This window comes from Muntiacus reevesi, chromosome 2 (assembly GCF_963930625.1).
Source record: "Muntiacus reevesi chromosome 2, mMunRee1.1, whole genome shotgun sequence".
Taxonomy (NCBI): domain Eukaryota; kingdom Metazoa; phylum Chordata; class Mammalia; order Artiodactyla; family Cervidae; genus Muntiacus; species Muntiacus reevesi.
In genome coordinates this window covers 211,592,435-211,604,654 of record NC_089250.1, presented here as the reverse complement: position 1 = coordinate 211,604,654, position 12,220 = coordinate 211,592,435, and the positions used below count along the sequence as shown (strand labels likewise).

Genomic DNA, 12,220 nt, shown 5'->3' with positions numbered 1-12,220 from the left:
GCATGTAAGTTAAATAAGTAGGGTGACAATATACAGTCCTGACGTACTCCTTTTCCTATTTGGAACCAGTCCGTTGTTCCATGTCCAGTTCTAACTGTTGTTTCCTAACCTGCATACAGATTTCTCAAGAGGCAAATCAGGTGGTTTGGTATTTCCATCTTTTTCAGAATTTTCCACAGTTTATTGTGATCCACACAGTCAAAGGTTTTGGCATAGTCAATAAAGCAGAAATAGCTGTTTTTCTGGAACTCTCTTGCTTTTTTGATGATCCAGTGAACGTTGGCAATTTGACTTCTGGTTCCTCTGCCTTATCTAAAACCAGCTTGAACATCTGGAAGTTCATGGTTCATGTATTGCTGAAGCCTGGCTTGGAGAATTTTAAGCATCACTTTACTAGCGTGTGAGATGAGCGCAATTGTGTGGTAGTTTGAGCATTCTTTGGCATTGCCTTTCTCTGGGATTGGAATGAAAACTGACCTTTTCCAGTCCTGTGGCCACTGCTGAGTTTTCCAAATTTGCTGGCATATTGAGTGCAGCACTTTCACAGCATCATCTTTCAGGATTTGAAATAGCTCAACTGGAATTCCATCACCTCCACTAGCTTTGTTCGTAGTGATGCTTCCTAAGGCCTATTCTAAATGTTTCATGTAAACAGAATCATGCACTATGTGACCTTTCTGTCTGACACTTGCATTTAGCGTGTTTTCAAGGTTCGTCCACGTTGTAGCATATATCAGCACTTCATTCCTTTTTATGGCTAAAAAATAATTCCAATGAATGAATATTGCCCATTGGTTGATCAGTTCATCCTCTGATGGTCACTTGGGTTGTTTCCCGTTTGGTTATTGGAATCATGCTGCTGTGAACATTCAGGTAGCTGTTATTATTAATAATATAGATACTATTGCATAATATATTATTATTAATAATACATTATTAATAATATAGATACTATTGTATAATATATTATTAATAATAATACATTATTAATTAATAATAAGATAATGAGACCTAATCTCCCCAGGCTGTCCAGAGCACAGAGAAGGGAAAGAGCCAGGCGGGTCATTTTGTACCAGATTTATCCCAGACGGAGATCCTGGGCCACAGAGTTACATGGGATGGGGGGGGGGGGGGTCCATCTCACCGTCAGCAGGGAAGCCTGGTGTATACAGACATGATTTAGGATATGAATGTGGAGTAGGAGGCTGGGCCAGACTTTAGTACAGGGGAAAGATGTTGGTGCCTGGGTTAGACTTCTGTGGGTGAGTTGGGGTTGGGAGCAAGTGGGTATGGAGGGTGAAGCCTGTGGGAGGCCAGAGAGGAGGATGAGGAAACAATGGCTGGTGTGAGTGTGTGTGAGTGATTATTGCCACATCAGTTTGCCTTTGCTCTCTCCCCTTCCCCATTGCCAGCAGCAATAGGTCAGGCTTGGGACTGGGGTGGGGTGGAAAAATAGTCAAGGTCCCCCTGGGCTTGACCTTGAGGGAAAGGCCAAGGTCAAGAAGAGCTGGAGTTGGTGTTCTGGACTGGGGACAGGAGGAATGGATGTGGGAGCAATTCCTCCACTGGGAAGCAACGACTATGGGGTGTGTGTGACTTGAGAGTGTGCCCTGTCAGTTCAGAGAAAGTTCCTACTGTGTGCTCCTACTGTGCATCCGGCACTGTTCACAGGATTCACCTTTTAGTTGATGACTGTAGGGTTCCTGGCCAGTGATTTCTGATGCCTGGGTGTGGCCGGGAGATCACTGAGCCCCAGGCCCTGAAGGAGCCACCCACACTGGAGCTTGAAGGTTTCCAGGGCAACCAGGGCTTGGCCTTGACTTACGATTCAAGAAGCATTTCTCTCAATGTCCTGGGATTTTGAGTTTCTCTGATCAGAGATGAAGCTGCAGGAAGATCTGAGGATGACAACATTTGCTTCATACCAAAGAAATATCAGCCAGCCTGGCAAAGAACTGGAATGAGGTCGGTTAAAAGAAAATAAACACATGAGACCCTCGGTGTACACCCGCGTGTGTGGGGACAGCTTCATGCCAATGTGTGTGGTCTGAGTGGGCCCTGGGGGTGGACAGCTGTGGGGTGATGCTGAGGGGCAGAGACACCAAGCCAGTGGCAGCTGGCCAGCCTCCCGGGGCACCTGCAGTCCCTCAGCATCGTTGGAGGGAGGCAGGGAGTGGACGGGTAGAGAAGGGAGGGTGGGACCGAGAGCCTTGCGTGAGCTCTCAGGCCCACGACAGAAGCTCAAACCTCGCAGGTTAAGCCCTGCTATAAAAAGCACGTTGAAAGGGAAAAAAAGTTCAAACTAACCACAAGCGTGGCTGCTCCCAGCTGATGGGGCAGGTCGGGGCCGGCTGCACCCTTCCCCAGGGCTAGACTGATCCAGAACTGGGAGCCAGCAGAGAATGAGGGCTGGGTCTCTGGCTGATGAACTAGGCCCCAAGACAGCCAGGGATCAGGACCTGTGGGTGGTGTCTCCCACATCCATGCCTGGAGGCACTTGAACAGGAGAAAGGCTGGAGGGGCCCGAAGGCCAGGCCTGGGGGCCTTCTCACCAGGAGGGGAGCGTAATTAATACAATCTCTGAGTCACCTGGGGCTGGGGTGCCACTCGTGATCCTTAGACTTCTGGTTTGGTCCCTGGCTTGTCACCACTGACTCACTGGCTACCTACCTGGGAGTACCCTGGTTGGCCTACTGGTTTCTCTCTTCCTCTTGGTGTGTCATGGAAGCAGAGATAGCTTTTCTGTAAGGCGGAGTCATCAGGTGTAAGCTGCCCAGGCTGCTGGGGGGGAAAACATGCTAGGTTCCAGGGTCCTCTGGGGTCTCCATGGAGTTCTCATTTTATGTTCCAGAGGTCTCCACTGGAGGGATGAGGAGGAAGTGAGCCAAGGTGACCCCAGCTCCTCGCTCTGTCCACCAGAGAGCTTGGTCTGTCTTGGTCTGTCTGGTCTTGTCTGGGGCCAGCAGGGCTGCTTTGGGGTCAAGATGTCCCCTAATGGCCTAAGGCTCCATCCATATCTCTTCCCATCCAGTTAAGAAGTCACAGCTAAAAAAAAAAAAGAAATCACAGCTAGCTGGGCCTGCCCTTGCCTGTCCGTGACTCCCCTGGGTTTCCAAGCTTTGAGCTGGGTACTAGTGGTTTTTCCTGATGTGCCCAACTTGCCTTCCAGACTCCACAATCCCCCAGAAGATACCCCCCAATCTCCCCTGATCCTCTTTTTAGAGAACTCTCTCCTTTCCATAGACTTCCATGCTTTTTACTCACCTTTCACAGCTCTCCTCTCCCCTTCTCCCTCCTCCAGGAAGTCTGCCTGGGGCCTCAAGATGCTGCTGACTGTGGCTCCTCCAGAGACCACACAGAGTGGCTTCTCTGGGCTAGGGAATTGTCTGTGTAGATCAGGGGGTCTCAAGGTCAGTTGTCGTTGATTTGCTTGGTTGTGTCCGACTCTGTGACCCCATGGACTGCAGCACACCAGGCTTCCCTGTCCTTCACCATCTCCCAGAGTTTGCTCAAATTCATATCCATTGACCTCAGGGTCAGGCACCAGCTCAGTTCCCCACTGTTCTCAACATTTTTGTGGCCCTGGAATGTCCCATGAGTTCTCCGAGCCTTAGTTTTCTCATCTCTGAAATGCCCTGCATGGTTTTGTAGTGAGATGTGATAACTTGTCATAATACTAAGGCACGTAGCCTACTACCTTGCTGACCAGTGGGAAGAGAGACCTGGTTGGAAGGAGGATTCTCTGGCTGGGGGTCGAGGTGGGGCAGGTATGGACTGGGCAGGACTCATCCCTCCAAAGGGTTATTGGGTCCTCAGGGATCCCCTGGCCTTTAGGTCCTCTTCTTCCTCTGCCTCTGGAAAGTGGAAATCTTACAACCAGGAGACAGGGGTTGCTCTGAAGTGAGGTGGGGGAGCAGGAGGGAGGGATGGGGTGGGGTGGGAGGGAAGGAGTTCTCCTGTCCCTGTGATGGACCCCTCTGAGAAGTAGGGGACGGCTTGTGAAGAGCAGACAGCAGGGTGGGATGGTGGGGATGGCTCCAGTCTTGCATAAATATGGGCCCTTTAAAACTGCCAGGCAGAAGCTCAACTCAGGAGGACTAATTTAATGGAAAGTAATTAAAAATTGGTGGCTTAGTGGTAAAGAATCTACCTGCCAAGGCAGGAGATGCAGGGGAGGCAGGTTACATCCCTGGGTGGGGAAGATCCCCTGGAGGAGAAAATGGCAATCCACTGCAGTATTCTTGCCTGGGGAATCCCATGGACAGAGGAGCCTGGGGGGCTATAGTCCGTGGGGTCAAAAAACAATTAAAAACTCATTTTCCCTCTTTCAGTCTCCTCCCCTTCACAGAACCCTTCCCCCCATCTGAGGCCCTCTCTCTAACCAAGTCCACTCAGAGCATCTGCAACCCCCACTCAGCCCCGCCTGGCCTGCGTGCTCTCTCTTTCTCTCTCTCAACCCACCTCCACCCCCGCCGCACCCCTCATCCTTCCATCCTGTCCGGGAACTGCCTGCCTTGCCTGGACTGTGGGACTGTAACCAGCAGCAAGGTCTTGTTTCTCCTCCTTGGAGATGCCACCCCACCCCCGCCTTCTCCCTCCACACACGTGGGGCCCAGCCTGGGGGCAGCACTGGCTCAGCCGGTCCGGCCAGGCTGGGCAGCTGGGCCTCTTGTGCAACCGGGCCTGTCATTATCCCCTCCTGGGCCAGCTGGGGAGGACGTCCACTAGTGTGGGCTGCCAGGCCGCAGGCGGAAGGGCTACCCGCTCAACCAAGGGGCTGGCCTCCACTTCTGAGCCCAGAGCCCATGGCTTTCTAGGGCCTGGGCTGGGCCCGCTAGACCCTCGTCAGGGCAGCCAGAAGAATCTCAGTGGACTAAGCGGGCCTTGATTCCATGTTTTCACGGAGCCTCCTAGAGTCTCAGAGGGACATGCTATCATCCTCCTTGCCCGGATGAGAAAATTGGTTGAGCGAGTTTGAATCTATTGCCCACTATCACAGAATCGGTAGTGACAGAGCTGGGACTCAACCGAGGGAGGGCTGGGGTCGTCTTAGATGAGAGCAGTGAAGACACCACGTTCTACTCCAGGTTCCGGAAGTACCAGCTGGGGACCCAGCCCTCCCAGCCAGCGCTGGGTCTTCCTGCTGAAATCCCCATCGTTGCTAGAGCCATCAAGAGGTGGCCAGCACACACCGGCCCGGGTCTGGACGTGCACACCCATTTGCTGAGAGCATCTAGGAGATACTGCTACCGGGACAATCCAGGGAGATGGCTCACAAGTGACTCAGTGACACAGTCTTTACACTCACAGGGAATTAGGACGCCCCTTTGCAGATTATTTACTGAAACTTGAACGAATTTTTAACTTAATGACATTGTCTGTGGTTAAAAAACAACAGGATCTTAACTTGTGTCTGTGGGCAGAGAAGTTAATGAACTCCTGCAAAAACAAGTCATTTAGAACCAACTTTCAGCTAGACTAACTTTTCAACTGAGAGTGAAACTGCTTCTTTTTTCCTTCAAAAAAGCCATTTGGTTTTATACTGATCAAAATGTTATGTCTGGTAGGGGAAGAATAAACTTTTCCTTTTTTTATGTTTTCCTGGCTGCGCCGCACAGCATGTGGGAACTTAGTTCCCTGACCAGGGATGAAAACTGCACCCCTTGCATTCGAAGCGTGGAGTCTATAGTTTTAAGCTGACACCGATTTACTGGCTTTGGAGTTCCAGATCCCAGAAGATGAGTGAAGGGGCCGGGACCTGGGTCTGCTCGACCCTCAGAGATTCTTCAGGATGCCTGTCAGGGGTCTGGTGGACCCGCACAGACTAGGGAGGGACAAAGAAGGTTCAGAAGGCAGCTGGGCGCCTCAGGGTTGGATGAGACACTTTATCTGTCCCTTTCCCAGGGACACTCAGGGAGCTGGGCATGGGCACGGGCACCGTGTGTGTATGTGTTGTGATCAAACACTTGGCTGAGCCCCTGGGGCCCTGGAGACCCTGGTCTGAGAAGTCCTAGTGGAACCAGAGCTGAGGGGCTGTTGGTTTGGGACACGAACTTGGCTCTTTCCTCCTCAAGCTTTTCAGCTCACAAAGCATTTTCATATCCTCATCTTATTTCATATCTGGGAGAGGTGCTAACGCCTTCAGTTTTCAAAGAGAGGTGATGCTCAGATGTGGGGCTGGCTTCCCCCGAGGTCACAGGGCTGGTGAGAGGTTATGGGCAGGGATGGGTGAGATGACCTGGTTGGGAAAGAGGGTTATCATAGATTAAAAAAACCCAGCATGTGGTGGCTCGGTGGTAAAGAAACCTGCCGAGGCAGGAGACCCGGATTTGATCCCTGGGTTGGGAAGATCCCCTTGAGAAAGATAGGACCACTCACTCCAGTATTCTTGCCTGGAAAACCCCATGGACAGAGGAGCCTGGTGGGCTACAGTTCATGGGGTCACAAAAGAGTCGGACACGACTTAGCGACTCACCAAGTGTAAGACACAATTCTATTGGCATAAAGTTAGTGTCTGTTGGGAGAAAGAAAAAGAAGTAAGTGCTAACCCTGCCCTCCCAGCCTCAAAAGCAAAAGTGATGAATGGCAGACACATTATTAAAGTGTCACAGTGAAAGGTTGTCTAAGCTGTTGGGAGGACCAGGCTTGGGGAGCCGGAGTGGGTGTAGCAGAAGTGTTCTGGCTTCGCTGGTGTTTTTCTTTTTCCTGGGAGGGACCCAGCCAGTGTCTCCTGGCATAAATGAAGCATCAACAAACATCTCTCCAGCTCCACTCATGTGCAGAGTGTTCATGGCTCCCCCACGACTGGCTCCTGATTTTCTTTCACACCTGGGCACCTCCAGCTCTGCCTGAGCTCCCCCGCAGACTCCCCCTACCCATCCCCCCACACCCCCCCCCCACCCCCTGCCATGGGCTTGTCCTCTGCTTGGGGTTCTCCTGCAGCTGTCCACCCCTCTAGCTCTCAGCCCCTCCCCCACCTCTGATGTGCTTGGCTGAGCTGGGTAGGGAAGGATAAGAAGCTATCCTTTGTCACTTCTGTTGGGCCACACGTAGAAAGTTCTAGGGCCTGTGTTCTTCCCCACCCCAACTCCTGCTTCTCCAAGTGCCAGCTGACGGTGTCCCAGAACAAGAGCTGGAAGTTGGCAGGGGCCATCGTGGGGTGAATGAAGGTCTGGCCATCTGGCCAATTCACTGTAGGCAGAAACCTTACAGAAGGGCTGGTATGATCGGCCCGCCCCATGTTGGGCAAGCCCTCCCCCTCCCCAGCCCTCTCTGAGCCTCAGTTTACCTGTCTGTGGAGAGGCAGTAAGAGTCCTTGCCCAGCTCACGGATGGGCAGGCTGTGATGAGGTCATCCCAGAGAAGCACTTATCGTGCATCTCAAAAGGTAGTTATCTCTGTTGCTCAGTCCACAGCCTATTTGCGTGCTGTTCCTCAAAGCCTTGTAAGGAAAACGCCAGGAAGGCGTGGTCCTCGCAGAAACCATCCCTGTTTGTGTTGCTGTGTGTGCTTCTGAGTGGGGTGGGGGAGGGGAACCGGAACAATGCCTCCTGCCTTACTGAGCACCCAGTACGTGTCAAACCGGGCACTGAGCTCTGAGGTTGAATATCCTCAGGAGCCCCCAGCATCGTCCAGCCCCAGGCCTGACAAGCCCTCAGCCTTGTAGGGGAGACCAAAGTGTTTACAGTCCACCACAGTATAGGACTTCAGCTTCTCCATCTAGATGATCCCTGCCAGGCCTGTGGTTCCACGGGCCATGAGCATGCTTCAGAGAGTTAACAGAAGGTTTCCACCCAAATCACGCAAGCTCTCTTTCAGGAAGCTCAAGGAACACTGTCTGGGTCAGATTAGACACCCAGCCACCGCCCCAGGGCATCAGGCATGGGGCTGGACGATGCTGGGGTCTCGGGGACTCATGGGAGCCCTGGCCCCTGGGATGAGCTCCCCAGCATGTGGGGAGCTCTGCAGCCCGTGGATCACATGGGGTTCCCTTGATCCAGTCAGGATGAGCCCGGCCACTCTCTCTCACCTCTATAATGGCTGCTTCTTTAGGTTCCCAAAGTCCTCTGCCCTGAATCAGGTCCTTCCTGGTCCTCTGCCTGCTCTCATCTTCATTCTGTTTCCAGAGACTCCCCCTTCTTTTATTTATTCATTTATTTTTTTTATGTAGACCATTTTAAAAGTCTTTGTTGAATTCATTACAATATTGCTTCTGTTTCATGTTTTGGTTTTCTGGCCCAGGAGGCATGTGGGGTCTTAGCTCCCTGAGCAGGGATCGAACAGGCACCCCCTGTGTTGGGAAACGAAGTCTTAACCACTGGACCACCGGAGAAGTCCCCCAGAGAGCCGCTCAGCCCCCCTCCACTGCCTCCGTACACAGCCCAGGGCTCTGCGGTGCCCCAGGCAGAGATTTCTGGCTCTCCGCTCCGGCCCCTCCCCCACTCCCCCTGTCTCTGGTCGGACTGGATTCCTCTGAATCCGTTCTGGTTCCCAGAACTAGCTGCATTTCCCCACCTCGGGCACCTTTGTCCTCACTGTTCCCTCTCTCTGTTCTCCTTCGCCTAGTCCGGCTGCCTTGCCCAACTCCAGGGGTCCCCTCCGTGGAGATTTCTGTCCTCAGAGTCCTCTGCTGCACAACCCAAGAATTCAGTACTCCCTGGAGTTGTGCCAGGCAGCTCCCCCTCCCAATCAGGCCCCCTCCCTGGCAACCCCACCTCCAACTCCATCTGATTTAACCCTCCCCTTCGAAGTCTCTCGTGGGACTTTGCTCCCATTCTGGCTTTATCGGAGGACCGCTCTGTGTATCTTCCCTAAGTAAACACCTGTTTGTTGGGCTGAAGTCCCCACGGTCTGACCCATGGCTTTTTCTTGCTGACTTCCCCCACCACCTAGTTCTGGCCAAGCCAACTGAGCTCCAGCAGCAACTGGCTGAAACTTCTGAGCCTGGGGGGGTAGGGTGGAGCAGGCTTCCTTCTCTCTTTGGCCAAAAAGGTGTCACCTCCAACACCCATCCTCCGCAGGGTTGGGAACCCAGGTGATGGTGGTGAGAGAGGAGGAGGGCAGGTGAGGGATCCAGAAACCCGAGCCCCCCACCCCAGCCCCTTGCTCCTTAAAACTGGCCCTCACCAGGCCAATGTCTAGACCTCAGGTGAGGATGGTGGCTGGTGAGACTCTTAGCTATTAATAGTTATCAGGCCAGTGATGAAGCTGATACAGACTCTGCCAACAGTAATCAAGGTGGGGCTGCTCTTCGGCAGTTCCAGGACTCTATCCTCAGACCCTCTCCCTGAGTGTGGTCACACAATCCCCCACTCCCACCCTGTCCATCCATCCAAGCCTGGAATGAGGGAGCCCTGGGACGTGGGGATCCTTCTCTTCGGGCCCCCAGACTGGGCTGGGCCTGACTCCTCCTCCAGCTCCTCAGGGATGTCCAGGTGCTTTGGAGGCTGTGACTCAGTGTCTGTCTCCTGGGTGACCTAAGCGGGGGCCTGGGGGCAGGGGGAAAGGGCAGTTTCCTCCGAGACTGGATCGTGACTCAGGGGCCCAGGGCTGGGACCTGAAAGTCCCTTTGTTGGCAGGCTCAGGAATCTAGAGGAACTGGTCAGGGGGCGGCTCCAGGGACTGAAACCCCTCCCTCGGCCTCCGCCCCTGCCGCGGAGCACCATATAACCGCTCCAGTCTTGAGCCCGCGAGCCTGCGGCTGCAGTTGGGCAGGAAGGAAGCTCGTCAGGTCACACTCGCTGGGTTTGTGCCTCTGACTCGGGAGAGACGCCTGAAGCGGCTCCAACTGGCTTTGCCCCCGGACTCCCTCCCAGTGAAAGGCCTTGCTGCGCAGTAGCCGTCCGTGACTCTAGGACTCCTACAGCCTCCAGGGCAGGATCCTCAGCGCCTTTCCAGGTGCCAGACGCGCCCCGCCTCCTCGCAGACGCTGAGCCATGGCCTCCATGGGGCTGCAGGTAATGGGCATCGCGCTGGCCGTGCTGGGCTGGCTGGGCGCCATCCTGAGCTGCGCGCTGCCCATGTGGCGCGTGACAGCCTTCATCGGCAGCAACATCGTCACGTCGCAGACCATCTGGGAGGGCCTGTGGATGAACTGCGTGGTGCAGAGCACCGGCCAGATGCAGTGCAAGGTGTACGACTCGCTGCTGGCGCTGCCGCAGGACCTGCAGGCTGCCCGCGCCCTCATCGTCATCTGTATCATCCTGGCCGTGTTTGGCGTGCTGTTGTCGGTGGTGGGCGGCAAGTGCACCAACTGCGTGGATGATGAGAGCTCCAAGGCCAAGATCATGATTGTGGCCGGCGTGGTGTTCCTGCTGGCCGGCCTGCTGGTGATGGTGCCCGTATCCTGGACGGCTAACAACATCATCCGCGACTTCTACAACCCTCTGGTGGCCTCGGGCCAGAAGCGGGAGATGGGGGCCTCGCTCTACGTGGGCTGGGCCGCCGCTGGCTTGCTGATGCTTGGGGGGGGCCTGCTCTGCTTCAACTGCCCGCCCCGAAACGACAAGCCCTACTCCGCGAAGTACTCCGCCGCCCGCTCCGCCCCAGCCAGCAATTACGTCTAAGGCGCTACTGTTGACTCTTTTTTTTTTTTTCTTCCCTTTCGTCTTTGTTTCTCCATGAACTGAGCTCACTGCAATCTGTGACCCTGGGCGGATGGCCTGGCCATGGGTGGCAGGGGACCGGGTCAGCAGCCCCCAGAGCCTCCTGGCCCTCTCGGACACTTTCTCAAGGCCACCTCCGACACCAGCAAGGAGGAATGGAAAGAGACTCCTGGGCCACCCTCCTCCGAATGGCTGTGGATACAGGGGGCTGGCTCCTGCTGGCCAGGACAGTTCAGCCCTGACTCTGCTTGGGCTCTGCCTCTGAGTGGGTGCTCAGCAGACCATGGGGACTGCGTTGACCACCGTCCCCCTTCTTCCGTCTTCTCTGCTCCCCTCTGCCAGCATTCTCTGGCTGGGCCAGTGAGCACTTAGGCTGGGTCTTGCCCATAGAAACCCGGGGCCATGAGTATGGCCGCCTTGCTCACCTACCTGCCCTTGGAGCTTAGTTGCAGAGTGGACGGACAGGTTTAGGGGGGAGGGGCGGAGGTGCTACAAACTGGTTTGGGTAGTGATGGGGGAGGAGGCCATAGAGGTGGCCCAAGCTGCCTGCACCCCTTCCAGCCCCCGACCAGGGCCCCCGGCCCTTTGACCCTGGTCACCTCTGGATCCTCCACCCCTGCCAAGGTCATTGGCAGCCTGGAGAGGGCAGGGGGATCACTCTTTCTCCGGCCCTCATCCCAGGAAGTCCTGGGGCTCTCCCCTGCCTCCTCCGTGGTTTCTGTTTTGTAATTTAAGCTATTTGTCACGGTAATTGCTATTATTTTCTACAATAAATGGGACCTGTGCACAGGAATTCTCTCTATTGATCTGATTTCAGTTGTGGACATGGGGGGGGGGGTGGCGCGGGGTTGGAGGACTGGGCAGGGGGTTGGTAAGGGGCAGGACCCCCATGGAGTGGCTGGGATGGGAAGACTTAACAAAACTGATATTGGGGAACTGTGAGACATGGAAACTGGCCCTGACCTTTGTAGCCACCTTGCTCAAGCCCTCTTTGTCAGTGTAAAGCCCAGGATCCTCGTGAAGTGCTGGGGACCCTAGAAGGGAGGACAGAGGAGAACAGCCAGCCCTGGGGGATGGGCCACCTGCCCCCTCCCACTTTTGTTCCAGGTTAGTCTGGGCAGCCAGGCTGGTCAGCTCACCCCCCAGATCGTTTCTCCCAACCTGTGCTCAGGCTGTCCCTGCCCTCAGCCTGGAATGTCTTTTTTTCCCTCCTCCACCCTCTGAACCCTGTTAGTCCTGAAGGCCCGGCTCCGCGCCTCCTGCTCCGTGAAGCCTTCCCGTGGCTCCTGTGTGGAGGAGTTATCATCAGCCCTGGGCACATCCCCACCAGTGCTGGTGCTGACTAGTCACCCAGGCCCTTTCACCTGCTGGGCTCTGGGGCAGCCTCCAAGCGACACCCTGAGATTCTCTGCTCCGCATTCCGATCCCTTTAGAGATGAGGAAACTGAACCCAGGACACGTGAAAGTGTTTGGCCAGATGTGTGAGCACAGGTTCCTGATCTGCGGGTTAGAGGGAGAGGGCCCTCCACCCTGGGAGGAGTCTCGGAGTCGCATCTGTGGCCCTAGCGTGCCAAAGCCCAGGGACAGACAGGGGTGGTGGCCCTCTTTGTCCTGTTT

At 54.8% G+C, this 12,220-nt stretch overlaps 1 protein-coding gene across 1 annotated transcript; it reads left to right on the top strand.

Moving 5' to 3' along the window:
• The first annotated feature begins 9,695 nt into the window (after nucleotides 1-9,695).
• Nucleotides 9,696-11,396, top strand: CLDN4 (claudin 4). The gene has a single exon (XM_065920380.1). The coding sequence runs from the start codon at nucleotides 9,935-9,937 to the stop codon at nucleotides 10,562-10,564; it is 630 nt and encodes a 209-aa protein (XP_065776452.1). The 5' UTR covers nucleotides 9,696-9,934; the 3' UTR covers nucleotides 10,565-11,396.
• The last annotated feature ends 824 nt before the right edge of the window (nucleotides 11,397-12,220 follow it).